Source organism: Anabas testudineus, chromosome 9, assembly GCF_900324465.2.
Source record: "Anabas testudineus chromosome 9, fAnaTes1.2, whole genome shotgun sequence".
Lineage (NCBI taxonomy): Eukaryota > Metazoa > Chordata > Actinopteri > Anabantiformes > Anabantidae > Anabas > Anabas testudineus.
In genome coordinates, this window is record NC_046618.1 from 5,124,938 (window position 1) to 5,150,509 (window position 25,572).

Sequence of the window (25,572 nt, forward strand, 5' to 3'; positions counted from 1 at the left end):
TCAACCACTCAGCCTCAGGGTCACATATGGAAGTGGCTAGAGCTGTTCTAAGTCACCCGGGGATATTCATAAATCTCTAGACTGTTTCCTTAAGCTAATAATTGAGGAGAGCCACCTCTCCTTGTGAGTTGTGTCTGGCGATATTATGGTACCAATTTTGCACGTTCCACTTGCTGTCTGTCTCGCTCTGTGCCAAACAGGAAGTAGATACCTATGGTAATAGCGATAACTAAATTGCTCTCTAAACAGCCCCAGGTTTAGGTCCCCTGGAGATTTCATTTGAAACTGTTATGGAAACCTAGCTATTGGGTTACAGAAAATGAAGACCACCACCTCATGCAGAGGTTTAAAGGCAAATGCCAAAGCAAGGCTGTTTTTCCCAAGCTGTGGCTTTATATGTCGCAAAAACATTCCAGTCAATGAACTTTATGTAAACTGTGTCTTTCTTGCCGATGTCTTCCTTGTGTTAATGTGCTGAGGGTGGGATCCAGTAGACAGACTGTGGAGCCAGTAAATCTGATACTCTCCTCGAGGAGAACAAGCGCTCCTTTATGTGAACGGTTTACAGCTCCATATGTATTTTCAATTCAGATTTATTTAGTGAGGGGCTCAGTAAGACCCCTGAGGGATCCATAAGGCTTACTGCTCCATCTCCACCTCTCTTGTTAGATTTACGTCCTACAACAACACAAACAAAACTCTTGTTTCTCCCCCAGGAGCCCAGCTGTGAATCAGAACAGCTTCTATCCAAGCGCAATACGCAAAACAGGAAGAGGGTAAGAAAGAGAAAAACTAACTAAATTCACACTGTCTGGGTTTAAAAAAGTAGGGAGTACAATAGTCAATGGATGTTAGCAGGAATCCCTGCAGAACGTGTAGTTTTATGGGGGTGACACATGCAAGCCAGTCCATAATCATTTTGAGAGGAGACACAATTTAGAGGTTCAGCCAAGTAAGGCTAAGTGGGATTGATGGAGCAAAGCTTAGGCACTTGCCCAGACTGAAGACACGGTGATGTCTACGGTGAATAGGGAACTTCAGCCCCAGCTCAGATACAACATGATCTGGGCTTTACACAGTCAAAGCCCTCCATCCTTCCTTGCATTGTCTTGTCTGACACATTGAAGGATGTGAGGGAGTCGGGTGCAGGGCTCTCCCAGCTGGCCCATTAGCTGAAGAGAGCGATGTCCAGAGCATTGGAGCATGTCCCCCGTTCTCGGGGGTGGGAGGTGGGGGTCTGTTTTATTAATGACCCAATCGAATGAGTGCAGGCTAGGGGCTGGTCACTGCTGACTGCAGGAAGCACCTTGGACAGCCAGCCTTACTGAATGAGTGTGGTTGGAAGTCAGAGGAGCGATCGCTGCAGGGGCCCCAGCCAGTAATATACTCCCTGGCGGGCCTCGGTGGAGGCACATTTGACAAATGGACTCCTTTAGCAGAGCTGTGCCTGGGGGATCTGGGCTCTGGTGTCGGCTCATGGCTGGTTTACCTGCCCACCACCATGCTCGCTTCTTCATCTGTATGGCCTCCCCTGAGCTCAGACAGCTACCGGTTGATAATGAGGCCATGTTCACATGAATGGATGAGCCAGGCTACCAAAGACACACAAGTGCAAGCACACATACAAACACACAGACATCCACCCTGACTGTGCTGAGATAGGCAATGCTGAAAGACCAGTGTTGTTAGTAGCATGGAACTGTGTAGTTGGAGCCACTGCTATGATGTCTGTGATGGATTACAGTGGAAAACTGGCAAAGAAACTCTATGTTTTTGGAAAAATAGAGTAGGAAAAGACCCAGCAATTAGCATCGGTCATTTGTCAATGTTTGGATAAATGTCTGATAAAGCAAACAACTTACAATAGCAATAATTTTCAAATATTTCATTTGGCTTTTGTAAAAAATTTTAAGATTTTGTTTTGACAGATTAATTTACTCCTGGATTCACTGTGTCATGTCTAAATCAGAGAGAGAAAGTCAGTGCTTTGGCATTTGTAGCACACTTTCTTTCCACATATTGAACTTTTGTTGACATTTATCTAGCACAAAAAAATAAAATAAAATAAAAGAAAATCCAATCTTTAACGGACTTTCTTTTTTTGGGCAAACAATCTCTTGATTTCTAGTTTGGTGGCAGATGCTGAGGTGGGAGACAAGCATTGCGACAGATCTGGATGTGTGTAAACAAGGAGCTGAGTGCATTTGTGTTTTCTTCGTTCTTTCTTCGTTTTCTTCGGATTGTGACAAATTCCAGAGCAAGTCTCTAGTGAGTCCCACTGCTTTGGTGTCAGCACCGAGCGGCTGTCTGCGCGTGATGGAGCCGAGAAGCGCTGAGCTTCGCGGCCTCCCTTGGGATGCGTGCCGAACAAGATGTCGCCTGTCAAGCGGGGAGCATTTGAAAATAAATAACATCAATGATGATTTCAGTTTACTTGTCACGAGCGTGTGCGCTTTGAGAAGTGATGCCATCACTCTGCCGGGGATGCAATCGCTCCTCTTCCCTTTCCCCCCCATTTCTTCTGAGATAGGCTTCTGCTGCCAGATGCACTCCATTTGCTATTCAGATTCAACATCAATCTGTTGGAGGCTCCAGATATCAGTCTTAACAAGCGGCTGGGTGAGACGTGTGCAGTGATCATTCATTAGAGCCATAATAACAATGGTGAATTACTTAGTAGCCCAGATCTACATCTTTTAATAAATAGCTTTAAAGAGACAAACTGGTTACCGATATTACCTTGAATAACTTGGCTGCATATGGTAAAATATTGATTATATGCATCCTTTACAATAATTAGAAACATTTCCCATTACTTGAAGCAGTCACTTGGATTTTGGACAGATGTGCTACATTTAATTGTTAAGGAAAATTCATAATGCAGCCATCCAAGATGTCAAATGACAACACCAATCATTAGACTCTGATTTGAGAACAATTCCAAGAGCAATTTATTAGCCTTGACTGAAGCTCAATTTGTTCAATAAATCAAAGCAAGAAGACAGGTGAGACCATTTATCAGATACCCAAGTGTGTATTTATATGTATGCATGCCTATGCACTCATTTGGCCTCAGCATACTGGAACGAAGCCCAGCAGGGGAGCCTGAACCGATTGGAGTCTCAAAAAAGACCAAAGAGCACTTGTAACACAAAGAGTTTCATCTCAGCTCCTTAAGGAGAACCATCTGTTGTAAAGCAGCTTTTCTCTCACTCTCTCTGCAGCTCTACAGTCGATCGTAGGTCAAGAGCAGGAAAACAAATGTGCACCATGCACATGTGTCTGTCTGTCTGTCTGCCATTCTTCCAGCCAGAGAATACATATCAGAATGTTCTTTTGGCAACAGTGCAAAAGAGAGAGAGGCAGAAAAAGGGTCCCCAAGGTATGGAGGCCAGATCTGACTTCCTTAGAAAGGCATCATAAATTGTTTGCAGTGTGTTCATCTCTTGAAGACTTAAGCTCATCTCAAGTGGAAAGAGGCTGTGGTGTGTAGGTGTGTGTGTGTGGTGGTGGTGGGGGTGGTGGGGTGTTGGAGAAAGTGCAGAAGGACTGAATGAGGTGCAGAAGAATGTGGGGGAACTGAAGGATGGGGAGTTTAAGCATCTGGGTTTGGCGGACATCTGAACATGTTTTTTCCAGCTTCATTCCTGTTGTTTAGAGGCAAAGCATTATAAAGGCCAGTGGTCCCACTTGTCCATGGCCACTTAGGGAACACACACACGAGACAGGACGAGTTGAAGGAGCTCCGTAGCTGTATATCTACAGACAGAGGGTACAGACATGAATTTCAAGCTATCAGCATATAAGTATGTGCTGTGTTCTTTCAACACCCCACAACCTCCTCCACATCATCCCCTTCCCCAGATAGCCTGCACAAAGTGAATCAACCTCTTGCTGTGCACCCCAGAGCAACAGGCCTCTAATGCCTCCGTGTGTTTCCCCCCTCTCACTCCACACATACTGTATCTGCCTTTGATTTGAGGCTGGTCAGAGAGCCGATCGATCACAGTTTAAAGGCTCCTAATCAGGAACAGGAAGGCAGACTGAATAAAATCATACATCATGGCGTTGTGGCTGCTGGCCTTCTGCTATTTTTTCTGTCTTGCCTTCTCTTTCTTTCCACTCTCTCTCTTATGACTGTGTTTGATGTCTGGAAACAACCAGAGGTGACTTTTTGCAATGAAAGGGAAGCGATTGGGGAACCAAAAACAAAGCGCCTAGGACCCACCGAAAAACCCAAAACACAAAATAACAAGCAAGAAAGAAAAGATGAAAGAAAAATGTACACATGCCACAATTGTTATGCAAATGACGCAGTCCTTTAAAAGAGCGGGCAACAAATAAGTCGACCTGTTTTGTCCTTTCGTGGTACCATCTTTAGGAAAACCAAAGTGCTCTTCAGGAGCAGCACAGATACTGCATGCATCAAATAAGAAAATAAAGCAGTCAACAGAGGATGATCTGTAGCTCTTCTCTTATTGAAACCCCAATAAAAGATTGCAGCTAACAAATATAACATAACTTGCATGGTGTACCATGCTACCCTAAAGCAGCCCACCTTGAACAGATCGAGTATAATAAACGAAAAGCACAGTTCCTTAAGGCTTTGGTATCCAGAACAAAAAAGGGACAAACAGAGGGAAAGAGAGAGTGAGAAGAGTGGAAGAAAAGCAGGTAGTGGTGAGAATATGGAGCAGACGCCCAAAAACCCAACCTGTCATTTGCGGCCCAGCTGAGCCTTTTATCCATGCCTTCTCAGGTGGTGTCATGTCGGGCAGGGAGAAGAGCAGGAGGGAGGGTTAATGAGCAGCATTGACTGCTATCAGCCTCAACGGTGCCCAGGCCCTTGGCCTTTATAAAAGAGTCATATCCTTTCACCCCAATTAAAAGGCAATGGTTTTACCTGGAGGGTGACCCCTCTGAACCTGCTTCCTCTCCCTGTTTAACAACCAACAGCCACCCTCTCATCAATTTTAATCTGTCCATCTGGTGACTTCTTTCTCGTCGGTCTACATCCCAGAAGAACGGTGGACTGGTTTTTGTTATTGTTTATTTAAGAGAAACAGTAGATGGAACTTTTGGATAAGTCTATGCCCATCATCTCTCTTGTCTTGTAACCAATCCCTTCACCCAATTTGATTATTCTCACTTGTTGTGGGATTAAGTGATTCTGTGCTGAGGTATTGGGTACTTGTTGATAATTTGGAAAGCCATCCTACTGGATAAAAAAGGAGAGGAGAAGTCTTCTATCCCTGAATTTCCTTTCATCATGCTTCCATCTTTCTGGCTTTCCTTCTTTCAAAGTACGATGCAACTAAATAGCCGCAGCAGGCATTATTAATGAACTAGAATGGGTGAGGAGGGAGGAGCTCATTTCTTATTTAAGAGATGGTAACCAACTGGCAACCTCCCTGACAGACCTATTAATGATCTTTAGTGGCCCTCAGGCCATTTCATCTCCCTCTCTTTTTCTTAGTACCTGTTTCTCTGCCCTGCTCACATCCTGCTAACCCGCTCCCCTCTCTTTGTGAACTCCACCAGTACTGGCCTATGTCTCTTAATATGGCAGGATTGTAGCAGGGAGAGGAATGAAGGAATAGGTATAGGAGGTGGTGCAGGCCTGTAATTTGTGCTGGGGATTTAGACATTACGGGGGGGAACTCTCTTGGGACCATGCAGTTGATCAGCCATGGCCCCGGTGGAGCAAGCCAGACAAATAACAAATGACAGCTCTGTGATTAAATCAAACCTTCTACTTCAAGTGTTGAAGTATCTGCCTGTCACTAACAATCTAGGGCTTGTTAAAACTCCTGTTCCCCCCCTCCCCCACTTAAGAGCCCTGCCTCCTTCCTGCTGCAGAGTCCCATCAAGCGCCTATCCTCTCCTCATCCTCAAACCCTCCCCTCTACCTTACTCTACCCTCAAAAACACATCAATCAAACAGCTCCCTCTGGACACCCTCCCACCTCCTCCCTCAATACTCATGGCTAGCCATCCACTCTCAGGAGAATGTATGAAGTGACACACACACACACACACACACACACCTTTTTGTATAGGAGTCAGTGTGAGGACACTCATTGACATAATGCATTCCCTAGCCCCGCACTGAGGCCATGCCAGTCTACTCTGTTTTAATTTTTAATTTATCACATGTACTGCCTTACCCTAACGCTAACCATCACACCTACTGGCCTCACCCCAAACCATACCCTAATTCAAACCAAAACCCTAACCCTAGAAAACCCTTGTCATTGCGAGGACCGGCTAAAATGTCCTTACTTTGTAAAAATCTCTTCAGTCCAAGGGTTAAAAAAATTCCAATGACAATGATAGCCACACACACACACAGATATAATAAAAAAAATGTATAATAAAAGAGTTTTTCATAACATTTAGAATTTAATGCAAAAAGAAAATTATGATGTTAATGCTGTTTCATAAAATCAAGAAATAACTGCTATATGTTTAAATCTATATTCACGCTGCAGTGCACTATTAAGAGCCATATAATATGAACCAGTACAATATAGTTCACTGGAAGCATGTTATACTGGCTCATAAATGCTCTTTTAAAAACTAACCAAACTGAACATTCATCAGCCTGAGTGCTCATCAGGGACAACCAGTAAAATGAATGATTCAACAGCTTTTCAAAAAATTACAGGGATACACTTAAGTAATTTTTACTGATGCTGTGATTTCAGTAGCTTTGTGTCAATGACTTTCCTGCTGTTCCTCTTTACATTTGACATTTTTTTTTACATCACATGAACATCAAAGGCAATAGACTATCATTAGCTTTGGTTACCAGTCTGACTTAAGCCTAAAATAACAACATGAAAGTGAGGAAACGTATTAAAAATCATTAGTAATGTTTGGGTCTCTAGTTCCCTTACTTTGTGTCCATGTCCTCCATGTTGTGCTATTGCATCTGCTGGGGTGAGTCAAGACAGCCTCTGATGACATTAAAACAGCATGATGCTCTGCTCTCCTATCTGTCTCTGTAGCGTTTTCACACAACATTAACATCATTATGCCTTGCAGCCACAACGGCTGCCAACCACCACACTGGAAGTCAAACTGGGGCGACTGGGAGGGGAGGGCGGGGCACCTCAACATTTATGATTTTCTTTAGAGGCAGCTTAGCCATCACTGCTGGTCTGACTCCATCAGCAGGTTTAATTGTCTGCTAGAGTAAATGGAGATGGCATTAACTATTTAGGTGGCCCCATATACCTTTAACAGTGAAGCCCACAGCCCCTGGAATAACAAACATTTACAATGTTCTGCCCCATAACGGGCTAGAACGATTGAGGAACAGGAAGAGCTTGACCAGAGAAGTTAGCTGACCTTATAAAATGTCTGGCTGCTCGGCTGCTCTGCTGCCTGTTGGGCATGCTGTTGATGTCTGAATGGTGACACGATTTAAGGCTAAATTAGTATTCATCACACCAGTCACAAGCCATTAATCTAATATCCCCAACATGAAATGATATGCAAATTGCTGCCCATTGTGATGCTGCAACATGCATCAGTGCTTCAAAATGGCCACTGCCGTATCTGCATCACAAGTTATGCACAATGAAAAAATATAGGTGCCCTACCTATATGCCCTGTATAAAAATGTCGCTGATTGAAAAACTTCCAGAAAGACGTATGGATTTGATTTGACAGAAGTAGATTTATTAAGTATCAAGAGACAATCTGTTTATTGCAGCTACTTAAAAGCAGTTGTCATTTACAATGCTGCAAGATGGAAAAACATTTCCCAACATATACTGTGTGAGTTGCATATTAGCTACAGTATGTAACTTTTCCTCCCATAATTTTGGATTAAATTTACCTGAAACATATCTGAAGAGGTTTTCCCAAAGACTTCTATGACACACTTAACAACAGTAGATATGTAGTCCATTGATATAAGATAAGACCTGAGTCAAGACTGGAACCTCATGACTCTGAATGAATACATGAATGTTGCCAGTTCTTCCTCATGTCGCAGTCTCAGGCTAGTTGAGCAAAAAGAACGAGGATGTAATTGTGCAGAGAGATGAAGTGTTGGAAGGAGTGGGCCGATTAGCTTTGAAGTCTTGTGCTAGCACTGGCTTGATTTCCAAAGGTTGCACGCTGTGCCTTTAACATCCCCAAACTTTCTAAAAGTAGTTTTACCTTTTTTTTATGATAATATTAGTACGGAGGCACACACAAGTCATTGGAAAAGAGACCCACAGCCAGACTCAAATCCAGGATGCTGCATTTATGGGCCATGTGCTATAACCATTCAGCTACCAGGGTGCTACGTCCCCGAACTTAATTCAGTGCACGACAGTATATATCTATATACCTTTGCAGCAAGTGTACATTACGTTTATTGCTTCTCTTGCTTCATAAGATGTAACAAAGGGGCTGTAAAAGGGTAGCTCTTAATTAAGTACAGAATACCATATGTTGATTAGTTGCCATTCAGAGAAAAATGACTTTTAATAAGTAATTTTAGACTTGGTTTATCAAAAAAGAAAAATCTTGATAATATTGGCAGCTGGAAAGTGTGATTTGCATGGCTGTTTTACATAATGTGCTAAATGTTTCTAAATCCACTTAATGAACAGACAAAGAACAATGAGACCATTACAGATGAAAGAGGTCCACCAGATGTCAATCATTCACACCTGCTCCACAGATACACGTGCAACTTACAGAGCCTGAGAGCACAGAGCAGCCTATCCTCAGCCCTATCACTGTCTCTCTCCTAAATTTAGTTGTCATGTCCAAAATACCATGGCTTGCAGCCATTTAAGATTAAACTGTGCTATTGGCATTTTTGTGTATCTGTACTCTCACTATATTTACTAAGCCAGTTAAGTATTGTGTTTTTATTGACTGTTGATATTGATTTGGCTGTACACAGAGCATTAATGTGATAAAGAAGAGTCCATATGCCTATGAGTAAAATTATTTCAAGAATACAAGGTCTCAGAAGGTTTTTGAAAAAGTCAATATTGATTAAATAATGATTAGGTAGCCTATGGACTGCTTTTGAATTCCAAATTACACTGTCCAGGTCTGATATCTTCATCCTCACATGGACACATCTGTTTTGTCCAAAATGTAAATCTGGCCAAAACAAACAATATACCTAAACAATGTTTTTTCACACCTCACCATAGTAAAAGGACACCAGAGGACAATTGTTTCTGGCAATGTGCCCGGCTTAGAGGCTGAGGCCAGGGTCTGAGCTGTGTCAGGGAATATGCCTGGTGACAGATGCTCCGGAGACACGGGCCACGGCAGAGGTCCAGAGAGAGCAATTAGCACAAACGAAGCAGCTATGTTGTTAGCTGGTCTTTATTAGCATCAGTGATCAGTTCAGAGGCCATTAGTCTCCTGCGATCAGAGACTTGCCTGCTTGGCCTGGCCCATTACTGGCGTTTGCAATCGTGCATGTACAGTGTTTCAAGGTGGTGAAACCTTAGTACTGCTTTCCAGGCATTGAAAATAAAAAAACAGCTAGTTACTGATGCCCTTTTCTGAAATGTACATATGATATAAAGGATAAAGGCATATTGTTAGAACGTAGTTGCTAGTCTTGGACATGTTTCATTGTCATCACATTTAACTGATGTCTTCTTATTATCCAGTGTTTCCATGCCTAATTTTAATAATATTGTAGAACAGCATGTTTTAAATCCTGTCAAAAAGATTTTTTCTGAGTACACGCTGAGTACTGGGAAAAACAAAAAATGAATTATAAGACTGCACGAAAACAGTCCAATTCGAGCCCAAAATGTTCTAATCTATCAGCGCACGTCCTGGCAGTAGCATTAAAAGTCACATTTTGTCGAAGGAAGTGAAAGGAAATGTGTGTGGGTGAAGACATAAATTACTTTTTTCACAAGGGCCAAATTCAGTAGCTTAATTCGTTTTGAATTATCTGTTGAGTCAACAGGGTATCTGCTCAAGTTGCTGCCAATATCAAATTTGGTAATAAAGCAGATAATTGGTAAAAAGGCAATGTTGGGAATAATAATGATAAACATTCATCACTTAATTGTTAAAAAAAAGGACAGATGTGTGTAACATTGTAATTGCTATAATTAATGTGTGAACCACTACTGAAGTAACCAGAGGTACCTGCTATCTGTGTACTGGATTCTGCTTTTATTTTTACAGCTGTTTGAAGCACCTTGTCGACTGAAAACATGCTTAAACTGGTGGGAATCATAGCACAGAACGCCTCGCACTGTACCTTGCGTGATATCAGTGGCTGGTGGGGGACTATGGGACATTATTTGGTACTCCTCTCTTCTCTGCCCTGTGCTGCATGCTGGGAAAGAGCCGCCCTGTATGTTGTTTCTCTCCTTTGCCCAGGCCCTCAGAGATTTCCCTGCTAATATTTCCCTCCTGTTTTACAGCAGTACTTCCTGGAACAGCCCCCCTACTAGTCATCAGATGCTACATTAAGGGAGCACTCTGAAGTCTTCCTCCACCACTAAGGGCTCTGATAAATAACTTATGGAGGAGAGGATTCAAAACATCTCTCCTATTACTAGCCTCGATTCATTTTTTACAGTCCCTCGGGGCCCCCCATCTGTCCTGCACTTCAAACGCATCTGAATGCTGTGAGATATAGTACTATACCTATTCTATCCTATGGGATCCATGTGAAGGCAGAGGAAGAGGGGAGGTAGGGAAATGGGGGGTTTGCATGGAAAAAAAGGAATATGACAGAGCCAGGAGCTCTGAGCAGCAGAATGTGCCGAAAGCATCTCTCCCATCACCTTCTTTTCTGACTATTCTCCACGGAGAGGAAGAAAGAAAGCATTTGAAGAAGAGAGAAAGGGAGAGGAAGGAGGAGGGAGCGAGAGATTTGTGGTTGAAGCGTCATGGTCCGGCTCAGAGCTGCCACTTTCTGTCAAATTATAACACGTCCAACAAGTCAGCTTTTTCTCATTCGCAATTACAAATTACTCCATTAGGCTGTCGGCTGCCTGTCTCTTCTCTTCTTCTGTGTTGGAGGGGGATACGTGTGTGTGTGTGTGTGTGTGCGTAGGCCCATAAGATTGGGCAAAGGGAGGAGAGCAGATGGGAGGGGACCTTTTCCTGGGTGGGAGATGGCAGTTTTCAAGCCACATAATGAGACAAACAAGCAAACCAACAGTTGTAATTTGATGTGATGTCGACAGTAATTGTCTTTGATGCCGCGGGTGGGCGCAAGGGTGGAATGGGGGCGCGGCAGGTCGGCCTTGAAGTGGTAGTTATGGAATATAAATTGGGCCTGTTTTCTGAAGGTAGGGGAAAAAAAAAAAAAAACAGGCACCCATTTTTGCGAGGCCATCACGACAGCGTTTTAGGCAATCACCCTATCGGCTTAAATGGATTTTAAATTAGCAGTGTGAGCATGGCTAACAACATATCTCAGCTCACTCTGGGGAGAGAAAAGCATACGTGTGACATGCATGGATTCTGATGGAGTCAAGATGGCTTTCAATGATCCCTTTTATTGAGACCATGAATTTTTCCCAGCTTTTGAGTCAGGCCTATTCTCATTTCAAGCAAATTCAATTTGAGCTCCAGATCAAAGATGTGAATGAGACCAATTTTGTGTAAGGTATAATATTATCAGGGAGAGAGGGTATTTAAAGGGTGACAATCTGATTTAACCAACATCACTGTAAATCACGTAAAAATCTAATTATTATGCCCTTTTCCAAAATTAATGATCGTGACTTTTATCCAGCATGAGCATTTATAAAGCCTCAGGTTGTCACCTCTGAAAAGGAATTCATTACAGAACAAATCCTTGTCTTTCCACAACACCTCTCCTAAAAGGACCAGTCTTTTTACAGCACTTTCTCTTGTAACAGTATATTCTGATGCAGATTATTATACTATTGGGTTTTAACTTGGTAGTTGATTCAGTCTTAGTCCAACTGTTCCTCCCTTCTGGCCACTATTGCAGCCAGTTACTAAATGTCAATGCTCACATGACTATTTCTGCCTTGAACAGCACCCTGTGGATCTAGGTGGAAAGCACAACCACCATGTATTGAAATAATAAGGCCAGTCTCATTTTATCACTAGGAGAGCAAAACTAATGAAATCATACAGGGATTAAGCCGTTTAAGGGCTAAACTTGGTTCTCGGTGTACGATAATGAGCAACTATGTGGGAACCCCTACCCAACCTCCTCAGTCTATGTTGAGCTACTGATGCTGCTTTCATCCGGCTGGTCTATAAAAAGGACACAAGCAAGTCTTTCAAAGGATAAATACGGTGTGGGGGGCTTGGGGGAGCCAGGGTGAACTTAACAAGCAGGGATCTTACAGATTTAAAGGTACTGCTAAAAATTTATGGAGGCATGTTTGGACGGGGGCCACAGTGAACAGCTTGGCCAGCTGAGCAACATCACAGCGGGATGCCTAATAAGCCCTGCGCAATTTTTCACCCCATATTTTATCAATAAAAAAGCAGTTTAAACAGCCTCCCCCTGAACCACAGCCGCTGCACTGCCTGCCATCTGGAGCCCTCTTTCATTTTATAATCCAACTGTCATTAAAATGCTTCTTGGCAGTTTACAGCTCGTTCCCCGTGTGCAGATGTGGAAGCGATCTTCAGACGGGGCCCTCTGATCAAAGTGTTCGCTGCTGTCAGACAGAACACTTACCACCCTCAGGCTACCTTCCAGTCCTATCCGGACTTAATGCCTCCCATTATTTATTTATTTCCACACTTCTGTTTTTATCAGGTGCAGCAGTCCCAGCAGAGCTCGGGTCAGCTCCGGAAGCTGGCAGTGATTGTCTAGAGGTTACAGATGCAGAGGTGGCTGTTTAGAAGTGCTGTTAAGGTGCAATTAAGCAAAGCGTGTAACCTTGCTAAATGAATTGGTGAAGTTCCCACAGCCCTGGAAGTAGAGCAAATAAATAAATTGGATTGCATTTGACTGAAAATCTGGGATAGATTCATAAATTTAGGATATTTTACTTTCTGCTTCACCTGTTGCATCACGATTCTTCAAGGTACAATTTGCTTTTTCTAACAAATGCATGTAGTGTATTAGTGTAAGACACTATTGCTATTAAAACCATAGGATTAAAGTTAGACTTTCATACATTTTAATACAAAAAATACTCATAATACCCTTGCAACAGAGCAAATCATATCTTGACAGTGCCTTATGACGCTATGTCAGCGATATGAAAGTATGAAAACAAGAAATCAAGATAAGAACACTGAGAGCACAGTGCTGTCAGTCATGACAAAACCACACTTTATGAGTGCTGCTGTTGGTTGAAAGCTGGATTTGAACTTTAATTTATCCATGCTGGAGAGGCTGTCTGAATCCAGTACAAGCCACAAGCTATGGACTATGCAAAATATTATGAGAAGCCATCTTGAAAGCTCTGACAATAAAGAAAAAAAGCCAAGCCACTCATCTAACCCTTCCCCACTCCTGTGGTTTTATTTTTTTGTGGATGAATGCAACTAGATTGGAAAGATTAAGATTTCAAGATCCAGAAAAAATTACAATATTAAAATCAACTTTTAAAAGTTCTATTTCCAATACTTGGTCCATTGGCTTAAGGAGAAAACTCTCAATCATACAAAGAAATCTACAGTGTGTGAGGAAATGGCACAGCCCATTAGGACTGAGAGTATTTTATCTACAAATGTGCTCATTAGAGTCAAATTTTGCCAGCAAAATGCACAATAGCATCGCTGTAAGACTGTTTATGTTGTTCCATATAAGCATGAAACAATCACTTAGCATGCCAAAACTAATGGCGGCAAATATTAAAAAATATTGTGACATACATTATTGCTATAAGTCACTAGAGCTTTGTAACATTAGTGTTTCTGGCAGCAGACACAAAGGTGATGGCAGTGGATCAACCCGTTGGCAGTGTCTCTGTATCATATCACACTGCCACATTCACTGTGTGCACATGCATGACTTCCAGGCTGCCCAGCGACCCGCAGCCTCCGCGCTGATGTGGTGCAGCATGCATGGCGTTAATGCTCCGACCGGGTGTTGATTGAGCTCCCCTAAAGCCAGTGACGCATGTTGCCTTTGTTTGGCAGCCATCCCGGTGTAAGAACTGGGGCCATATTCCGCCTGTCAGTGCCATGTGTTCGCTCTCCTCAGAGCACAGCGGCTGATGCCACTCAACCACCACCACCCCCTGCCTCCCACCCCCTGGCATCTCCTTGAGCACCCCAGGCCTAGCAGGTCTGCACTAATGAAATCAAATTAATTTAATGGATGCCCATGCTGCCTGCGTCTGTGCTGCTTGGCAGGGGGACAGTTTTAATGCTGGTCTCTGTCTGTGGCTTCAAACCTCATACAGATCCAAGAGCTAAAACAGAAATATCAGTTTCAGCTGTGCCATTGTGCCCTGCGTGACTTAGGACTGATCTTTAGTGCTCATAAAAACTAAAGTGGCAGAGAGCGTTGCGCAGTTAACTTCGGAGAGAGACCAGGTGTGTCAACTAATTAAAGCTCACTGAAAAGACGAAGGGAAAATTACTGGCAAATGAACATGAGTGACAGTTGTCGTTAATACCTGCTTCCCACTGCCCCCTGAGCCTAAAAATCCCCCGTTAACTTTTATAGAGCACCCTTTGATACAATAATTATTTTTTTTCCTGTAATCTTTCAAGCCCTGTACCTTTTCCCCTGGCTGGTGCAGATCAAAGCAGGCTGGTTTTGTGCATAAGGGACTACAGAGGCTGGGGTTTCTAGCTTAATTGAAGGCAGCTGGCCCCTGTGTGTGTTTGGGCCTGATCTCAGCACGCTCTCCGGGGTTCTCGGCTTTCCACATCACATACACATTTGCCCACGGAAAGTTCCCCCCAGAGCCCGAGTGACGCGAAGGCCTGCAGGGCTTGAGGTCAGGCAGTCGCCAGCCCATCCACAGGCATCTGAGTGTTTAGATTGACTTGGAGATGCTCAAGTGGTTAGCAAAAGAAAGATGGAATATGTTTCTCTCAGTGGGTGGGAGAGCGGCTCAGACTCAGTGCTTGCTTCCTTTATTGTCCATCATCACCATTATGAGGACTGCACATGATCCGTCCCATGAAGTCGCAAGGTTGTGAAACTTGGCTTTAGTAGGTCATTTTTAGAAAATGCAGACAACATTCAGAGCCTCAGAAATAACAATGGCCTATGACTTCATGATTAATGTGTGTTGATTTTCCTTGTAAAATGTCTAAAAAATATGAGTAGCGTGCTACTTTGTTGACTGGCCTCTTTGTCTGAAAAGGGAATTGAGGCTCTCCAAACATTCTTGTTGCAGCCAAAGTGGACCTAAGTTCCAATTACTGATGTATTCCTGGCCAAAGAGGAAGTAACGCTTCTTTGGGGTAACATTATCCATGATGGAACTGATTCCTAATAACAACAGGGAATTCTATATTTGTCCTTGATTGCATATGTCATTTGTTGTGGAAGAAAAGCAAGTCCTCTTGCATTAGGATGTCTTATGCAGACAAGCCAAGCCTGGGACGGACACGAGTCTTGGTGCGCCAACTCTTAACGCACACAAAGTCTGTCTTACATTTCCAGCCAGAAGAAATGTGTAAGTAATTACAGTCCAACCATGTTTATAGAATAAAAAACCACTTAGGCATTATGTTTATGCACGATCAGAAACACTCAAATCTTACATCCACGTACACAAAAACATTTGGGTCTTTTTTTCTCTTCCCACAGAACATGAAACCGAATATGGAGTCAATTTTACTTTTATTACTCATGTGGAAAAATGTATACAATGCTCGGATTGTTATTCAAACACAGGTCACTTGAAAAACAATGAATGCTGCGCCATGCTACTTTGGAGCACTTTGGACACGCTGGACATGGGGTTAGTCAGTTTAGCTGCCTGTTTCACTTTGTGTCACACAACTGCATTCAGATTATTCCCCAGGCTATCTGTTATGTTTTACTCACTGTTAAGTGCATGCGCATTAGCTGCTGCAAGAGTGCATCAGCCAAAATGTATTACACAACAAGTGATGTTAGGTTAATTACATCAAGCAGGATTTATGTTTGATATTATGTTTTGTAATCTAATTATTTTGAATACTATATGAATGTATGTGACATCAAAATATATATATGAATATATATATGTCTCCTTCTTCACCACCAGAAATGTTCCTCAGACACATACAGTATGGGTTTGATGTAATGTGGCACTACAGCCGCTGTAATACTTTACAACTTGTCTTCTTTGATATGGCATGCCATGCTTTTTCTATCACCGTATCATTGAACTGACGAGATCTCTAGCAGAAAATTGTGCAATCGAGCATTTCACCTGGCCGCTGCTGAAAACTCTCCTATTACAGACCCAGGGCTCTCAGGTGGGAAAAAAATAACAGTGTTTGAGGAAAACCACCTCTAAAAATGGATCTAGTCGAGGTGGAGGAAAAAACACACATCAAAACCCGGTGTTCATCAGGGCAACAATAACTCCCTCAATAACAGTGATCACAAGCTGTTGAACATGGCTGAGTGGTGACAGGATTTTCTCAAAGAGTTAGCAGAGCACTGATGTTTCAAAGACAGAAGGATAGGGTGTGTGTTATGATTTTAAAAGAACAAAGGGACGAGCACTTGTTCTATTAACAGTCTCTGCCAACACAAAGAGCTTCGCTGAGACGAGGCAGTAAGCGAAAGAAGATTACAGTCTTGATGCCATGTTATGTTTTCACACCTCCTCTGTTGTGAGTGGCTGACGTGGTTTTGCTTGCCACAACCCTTCTATTTTCATCTGCCATGCCAACTTCAGTGCTAACCTTTAGGAGAGAGTCTGGACGAGGCTAGTGGGTGCCACATCAGTGACGCCACGGCCATGTTGACTGTCCCTACATCGCTGTGTGACATGCATTGCTAGTGACAAGCCGTCTTCGCTGATGTCAGCTGGCTGCGTCTGCTGGCTGGCCCTGCAGAAGCTCCAAGTCTTTCTCTGTCATCGCGCCTCTTCTTCCAAACATGCACTGGGGCTGAGCATGCCCTTACACTCACTTCCCTCAAGGCTTGCACACAAAATGCAAACACACATCAAATATTACTAAGACTAACGGCGTCCTTCTTCACATTTGGAGACAAATCCCAATGTTCTTCCTGATCGCTGCATACTTGTGTGCTAAATGTACAACAGATGTATTGCTTCACAACCAAGAAAGGAAAAAAGAAAACATTAGCCTGCAGAGCAAATATGATTTGGAGCTAACTAGAAAATAAAGTATGTTGCAAACAGCTCAGAATAAATTAAAGAGATAAATATTTCCAGGTTCATCGTAGCTGTGAAATGTGAAGAACATCATAAAACTGCCTGATGGAAAAAGGTTGATTCCTGGCCAGTCTACAAAGATACAAGTAATTATTTCCTTCTGAAGGTTGATTACAGCATAACTCTAATCTTAACCTTAACCCTAAACATTTGTGGGGGATGTTTAGTCTTTCAAGTGCCGTTTCCTTGTTTTTTTTCCCACTCTACAATTTAGTTTTACTTTCAGGCTTGGTAAGAAAGGGAAAACTGGAGTGAATAGAGGAAGTGACTGTGTAGGGGAGGGGGCAGGGAGGAAAAGAGGGAGGGAGAGTAAAAGACAAAAGCAAGAGGAGAAAAATGACATCTCCATATTAAGGCCTGTGTTGCCGGTGTCAGTTCTAATTTCACAGTGCCTGTGGGGAGCTGAATGCAACCAGTCAGCTCTGGTCTCATCTCGTTCCTCCTCCATTTTGAATCAGGGCCGGTGAATCCCAAGCTGGGGGGAAAGGAATATTACTGGCAAATTGGTTTTAGATTAAAGGAGGTGGTGAGGCATTCTGCTTTCTCAGCTCTTTCCCAGGTGCACTTAATCTAATTTCATTAAAGAGATAAGGACAGATGATCACTTGTGTCGAAACATTCAGCCTTTCCATTTTTCCCATCCGTAAAAAAACATTGCGGTTGTCAGCGGCCTGGTGGCTGGCCTGTTTGTTATTGAATACGATGAGTCTCGCACAGCAGTCCTGATGTTACAAAGTGGTGGGGCTGGGGATGAATATGAGGAGGGACGTACATATGTATATATTACTTTTGCCTTTTTTTCCAAGATGGCAACAAAGGTAAAAACTGGACAACAGTGGTAATGACAAATGGACAGAAGGTATAAGGGGAAAACGTGAAGGTGAGGATAGTGGCTGTTAACGGATGTGTTTAAATCCCCACAGCATGTTTGTTTTTCATTGCAGGTACACAGCTAGCTTAACAGGGCATGCCCCCCAACACATCAGCTGGGAGGATACCACTGGCTGACGAGCCATTACTGATAAGCTGGTGGAGATGCTCCGAAGTGATACAGTGATACGGCATTTATTCGGAACACAGCAGGAAGATAAGGGGGTAGGGGAGGAATTAATGTGTCAATCAAAGCCTGTGCACTGCCCTGGCAGATGAGTACACCAGAGCCATAAAAGAGCTCATAGACAGGATGTGGTAATGGTCCTTGGAGACTCCCCCGGAGACAGATACACTTTCAGCTGAGTGACTGCTCGGCAAATAGGACCAAATAGAATTAGCTGACCCGGGTGTCCTCCTCTGTGGCTATGGTCGTGCAGCGGTGGTGACACACCTGACACAAGGGCACTGTGTTAAGGGCCACAGAGAATTTAAGCAGTTCATGCTAACATTTTGCACAGAGACAGACAGCAACTGTATTATTTGCAGAGGAGAAAGAATACAGAGGAAATTGGAGGAGCCGGCGAGGACGGCAAAGTGGGGCCTAATGGAGATAGGATGACACTTCAGGAGAGTGCATGAACAAAGTGAGAAGGGATAAATCCCACTCTATTTCTTTCTCTGCCTCTCAAATGAAAGAAAATGACCATCTTGACTTGGAGTATCTCAGACATGTCAGAGGTTGACAGGATTGGCTGGCTGATAGATTACAGGTGGAGCGGGGAGGGGTGGAGACATACTCTCTGTGGTTCTAGTAGCAGAAAAGAAACGGAGAAAGAAAATGAACAAGACGAGAGTTATCAAAGCTCAAACCAGTTAATGCTGAAAAAAACAAAAAGGCACAGGAAGTGAAACAACTACATACAGTAGCTATACTACGTATATGAAACAACACATCGAATTCACAGAGCAAACAAACACGACACAAGAAGCTTCCTCAGTTGTGTGGCCTCAAACACAACACATAATACTTGCATGTACCCAGTGTGGTTTATTCCTTCATGAGCATCACATTTAGCATGACTACATGCAATAATAAGATAGATAATATAAGAAGAAAAATAAGAGCATACACACAGAGAAGACATTATTCTCCATATATTCTCCATATAACATCTTCCCCCGGGGTGCACATACAACATAAACAAGGTGTAACACTGAATACTTCTCACTGTCAAACATAATGCAGTACCAGCCATCAGACGACAGACCTCCCAAGTAGAAGTGCCAGTGATGACAACACAAAAACCCGATTCACATAGCTTCTTCAAGGCCGGCCAATCTACATAAAGATCCCCGTCACAGCCGCCCCATGCTGAACTGGAGGTGACCTGAACTCACATGTGACGCATTCTGGAAACACATCACTGCATGTCAAGCACTGCTTTCACCCACACAAGTTTTACAAGGTGCAGCAATCCAAACCGACTTTGCTTTAGCGGCAACGCGTCAGTTTTATTCAAATACAGTGCAACTGATTGCACCCCGGGGGGCACACCTGGAAGCAATATTCTAATTAAGTTAATCTGTAAAATCCTGACAATGTGGGTGTTCAGGTGGCTGCTAATCTGATGTGAAAGGACTCTTTGTTTTCACTGGAAAGATACGGATCGAGCTGGCACCTGTTTCAGCAAAACGTTGCAGAAAATTATCGCTGTCGAGTTATCCTGAGTGCGGGCAATTACAAATGACAGTGTTTGTCTTTCTCCTCGTGGAACCCAATTTTTACACCATCTTTGTTTTCGCTACTTATGGTGACGGCCTGTCAGTGCATTTCTTTGCCCCAGGTTCTTCTTTCCTCAACAATTTGATATGGATGATTCATAACTTTCTCACCTTGATTCTGGTAATGTGTGTTTCCGAAGAAATGAAAAGGTTAGCGCTGCTTACGCCTTTATCCAGATGTTCTTTTCTTCTTGCAATCTTGGCAAATAGGTTTTCAAAGATTCCACAACACTTGAACGTGTTTTGGGCGTATGTTGTCGTCAAGTCCCATTTCCTGTTGGCTGCAGATGAAAGCTTTTCTTTCTTTTAATATCTCTACTCCTGAGAATGTAACCCTACTGTCATCAGAACAATGGGAGATATTTACCTTTAGGCTTCTATTCTTGCTTAGATAATGAACTTGTCAAACAGATATGTTGGTTATGACACAACGCTCTTATTGCTCTATGTAATAATGCTTAGAAAGAAATGTCCTCATTGTATTTGCTGGTTTGACATCACTTCATAATGTACCTTTAAAATAATTAACAGATGCTTGAATTTCACAGTCCTCAGCTAGATTCACTTACTGTTCGTCACTGTGTTGTCACATGATGTATACAGATAGCAAGCGGCATTTTAGCACAGATATTTGTGGATCTATATTTAATTTCTTGTCTGAAATAGGCCTTTAAGCCCACCCCTGAAAAAAGAGACTCAAGACCAAGAGTTAGAACCTTTGAACTGAGAAGTGAAACTAAGAACTGAGACCAAAGCTTGAAGACACATGAATAAACAGGTAAAGGATCTAACAGTCATTTTTTTTACTGCAGTATAATTTTGTTGCCTATTTTATATTATTATTTGTGTACAATCCATTGACTGTACAGAAACTTGTGATAAAAGTGGCGTTAACACTCCGGACATTAGTATTCCTCACAGAATCGGTGTTGATCTTTTTAAAACCAGTAACACATTTACAAATTGTGTTTCACAGGCTATAATACCACTCCATGACAAATCGATGACAAGTGCACGAGAAGAGAAAGGCCTAAACAGGCTCTTGACAGTGGGCTGTGTATTAAAAGGTATAACATTCAATAAACAACTAAAAAACTTGGCAGCAATATGTAACAGTCCACTATGTTTTGAACTGTGTCCCAGTCCACCTAAACTGGCTCACATAACTGGTGCCAAACGCCAAATATGGAGGTGTTTCAGTGAACAGACAGAGGCTGACACCTCACCAACAGCACAGCAACACCGCTGAGTTTCTGAAAAAACGCCAAAGCAGGCAGTGCTTGTTTTTTTCTTTTGGTCGTGTTGTTGAGGCTTGTTACTGTATCAAACTTCTACATATTAAATGTCAGAATTTGTGACAGAATATAGAACTATTACAAGTCTCAAATAACTGATGGAGCAGGCAGGAAAACAAAACCCTGAAAAGGAAACACCCGGAGAGCTTCCCACTTACTTTACTTGCCTCTACCCCTCACTGAGTGATGCCAGGGAGCCGTATGGAGACTGACAGGCCTGCTACGTCTCTCTGTCGTGTCAACTAGCTAGCGCCCTCGGTTTCTTCTTGCTTCAATGAAGAGATAAAAGCCTATTGACTTGCCAGGCTACAGTTAATGCAAATTGGGACTGCTATCAATGTATTATTTATGGGGAGAGCTGCAGACATTTCCACAGAACTGGGAGCTAAGCTTACAGGAGATTAGGCATGCTATCTCATTCATTTACCAGGGAGTAATTGCTAAACTGTGGAGGAATTAGAATGCGTGAGGTTCCCTAAAGGCGTTTCATCTTGTAACCAGGTGGCTGCCATCAGCCAACAACCTCCAAGTCTGCGATAAACAAATACACAGAAGTGAAACTGATAGACTACATCTGTCAAATTGTCAAACACTTGATGACATGACTGCTAAAATAGAAAGCATTTGAAAACCTACCGGGTTGCAAGCCCCAGTTTCACTTCCATGTTTTCATATTGCTGTTGTTCTGACGAAAATTACATTCAGATCATATCTAGTTAGTAGATCTGTTACTATTAGTAGATTCTTCATTACTCTTGCTAAGCAAAAATGGAAACTGCCTAAGTGAGCAGCTGCCATTTGTGGTTGCCATCTTTCATGAGGAATACAGGCACCTTGTGAAACGTTTGAATCCATTTAGCTAAACAGCCCTCTCTGTCGCCTAGCAAACATTATGTAAGTGTCCTGGAGCTATGATATTGCTGTCTAGTATATTAGTGAAACAAGCACGCCGACGACATACGCGCCGTGTGACGAGATTAAATGCACATACACTAGAAGCTTGCCGTATGTTACACGCACTCTGATGTGGGCTAAACGCGACAGTTTAGAAAGATATTCAGGCGTAAAGCGCTCTACAAATAATAGAAACCATATGTTCGTACACAGCCAAACAGAAAACTACCAGTGAAAAACAGGTTCTCCTTGTACCATATTTCCATGTTACCTTCTTCTCTATAAAATGCAAATGATCAACAGTGGTGGAACCGGTGGAGTGTCTTTTATCTCTTTGTTTTTTTTTTTTTTGTGCTAACAGCGCTATGACTATCTCCCTTCTTTAGTTGGGAGCCCATATTTGTTATTCACAACTCTCAGCCACTTCACGTGGCGGGTGAATAAACACAGGAAAAGCAGTCTTACCTTGTCGTCAATGTCACTCTCGCTGTCACACTGCAACAGAAAAGAGACACACACAGGAAATATAAGGAATTATTCATTTGGCTCCCACCAGTAGCTCATAATCAGTGCAGATGTTATTTTTTGAGCGCATCCTCTCATTCACTGACAGCTTTCAGCGCAAAACGGCAGAGAGGATGAAGAGGGAAAGGAGAGTGTGGTAGTCTGAGAGAGTTTTTCAAGTTTCAAAAGCAGCACAAGCGCACAGAACATCATTCTGGTGTTTCTGTTGCAAATTCTATGCTGTCAATTTACAAAAGATGAAAAAACGAATAATACCATACACTGGGTTCTGTAATAAAAAGCCTGTTCAATGACTTTGATTTCAGCTGCAGCTTGTCATTTAGCCTTTTAAATTGTGCTTTTAAAATTGGACCATAGTATCTCAAGGACACAGGCAGCCTGGGCTCTCTGAATACTCAAACACAGTGCCTATTAAATGTGGTATTTCGAATTTGCCTTGTGACAAACCAGTCTTTAATTTGTATGTCAGACTTCTACGGGGATAAAGGCACTAAATAACAAGAGAGGTTGTATTCCGAAATATGCTTGTCTAGCACGGTCAAAGGCCAAATCACCTTCTATTCAGCCAATAAGAGAAATGGCTTTTCTTCAGCACTTCAAATTTCACCATTAAAATACACAGTGATCAGGCTCAAATATCTTAAGGAGAGAAAAAAAATGAAATAAAAACAAGACAAAGAGAAAAAAAGTCAGACCTTGTAACCGACAAACAGATGATGAGAATAGTGCAGATACCGAGGGCCACAGCCTTTCATTCCTGACGTGTTCATAGACAGGAAACTCTTTTTAGCAAATAATCAGCACTGAATAGACTCAGACAAATCCAGAAAATTATATTCATCTTTAGTCTAAAAGAATGTGTGAAGTTAAAGTAAAGTCAACCCTGGCTCCCAGCGTTCGCTTGACTTTTTCCATCTACTTTATTTTTGTCTTTTGAAACGTCCTCTTCATCTTGTCACAGTAAAACTTGATGGCAACCATCAGCGCATTCCTTAACTCCAATACAACCCACGAGATCTTTACTTCCGATTTTCACATCTATTTGCTGCTAAATGCTCTTGGCTGGTAACTCTCTGGCCCGAGACAATGGAGAGTGAAGTTGAGGAGACAGGAGTGGTCAGTCCCACTGGACCTCACAGCAGGATGCATGAGGACCAGAGCAATTCAAGCGAAGAGCCCCATGTAGAGGGGGGAGAGGGCCCCCAGTGAAAACTGTTTTCAATCTGTCAATTAAGTCCCTGTGGCAACATATTTAAGTGGACCCTCTTTATTTTGTTTGACTCCCTTTCAGAGCTGGGTGCAATGAGGAGGGAGCTGGGTCAATGGAGGCACAGCGGCCCTTTGTTGTGAGTGTGGTGGGTCCAAATGTATAACTAAGTAACGAGAGTAATCAGTGCAAAGGCTCAGTGGCCAAGATCTCTCAGGAGAGGAGAGAGGAGGGGGGAGCTTCCATGCCCCTGTGATTCATCATACTCTGCAGAGACAAGGGATCCAGCAGGAGTCCTTGCTGGCAAAAGCTTTAAGTGAAAAACATTGTGACTCAACCCCTTTGGAGGGTTTATAGTTGTGTTTGAATCCCTATTTGCAGCAACTCAATGTCTGAGCGTCTATTGTTCATAATGAGGCCTTCTTACACAAGCCATAGAACAAGCGCAAAAAACGTATTATGCTATATAATATGTTTAACATGCAGCTTTCTACCATCTGAACAGATGGTTGCTTCGGATTCCAGTCTGTCAGTGAGCATCAAGAAAAGACTTGTGAAAAGCAAGAATGGTGAATGCAAAAAAATGAATAAAAGAAATGCCATTCAAACTATGTCAATATATTTTCTTTGTGCTTCAGTTATTAAACAACTTTAAATTCTTGCTGAGGAAATTGCCATTAATAGGTAATAACCAACAATAAAAAAAGGGAAAATACACTTGGAATGGAAAATTAGAAATACTGGCCACATTTCAAGCAATATGTCGCCTTTTCTCTTGGGGAATGTTTGCAAACCCTAATTTCTGGGCTTTCGCTTGTCAAAAGACCTTCATTACAGAATGCAGGGCATTAAAAAGAGAAAGTAGCTTAGGCTTCTTGTCAATCAATTCCCCATTCAGACCACGGATTCTGGACAAATTAATTGTCAGGCATTACTATACGACTTGTTAGGGGCAGATCACAACCTATAATCACCACCCATTTGTTCCCTCATTCTTGCATTTGAGTGACACAATCACAAATAAAGGTCTCTCCATCTTGATTCTTGTATATAAAAAAAAAAGTCAAATTGATCCAATCTCTCAATCTCAAAATCAGTGTGTAACTTTAGTAAGTGTGTTCTTTGCATGTAGCTGAACAGCGGTTGTGAGTTACTCTATATTACTGGGGATGAGTTTGAATCCTGAGTGATGAACAACTGGCTCAGTCTATTCCCTGAGTGCATGTGCGGTCTTGTTGCTGCAGCAGCAGCCATGACACTAGAGATGAGGCCTCAAAAGGCTGGAGCTGGCGAGGAGGAAAAATAATATCAAAGGAGCACAGTGTGTTGCTTATCCTTTCACAAGAAGCATGCACTGCAGCAGAGCGTAAAGAGGAATACCAGCTACGACTCAGACAGAGACAGAAAGAGACGCAGCACAGCAGGGGGGAGCGATGCAGGTGGAAAGGGGGAACAAAACAACAGTAAGAACAAGCAGGGGGGATGCTATAGAGATGAAGGGATTGATGGGTGGAAGTATTGTTAGAGCAGTTTTTGTCAGGGTTGTATGTGATTGCCCTGTTGGACTATTACACTTGGTTGAGTCAAAGAAAGGAATACAATGAACCTATGAAGGTACAAGATTGGCTGATGTTTGTGTGTGTGTGTGTGTGTGAGAAGGACCACGGGATTTAGCACCCTATGTGTCTTCAAATAT

At 42.6% G+C, this 25,572-nt stretch overlaps 1 protein-coding gene across 8 annotated transcripts in view; it reads right to left on the reverse strand.

Moving 5' to 3' along the window:
• Positions 1-25,572, reverse strand: part of fbrsl1 (fibrosin-like 1) — a 244,229-nt gene that overhangs the window by 62,724 nt on the left and 155,933 nt on the right. For all 8 annotated transcript variants that reach the window (XM_026342356.1, XM_026342355.1, XM_026342354.1 and 5 more), the window contains one exon: positions 22,610-22,639. In XM_026342356.1, the coding sequence (XP_026198141.1) occupies positions 22,610-22,639 (30 nt within the window). The remainder of the gene's footprint in view (positions 1-22,609; positions 22,640-25,572) is intronic.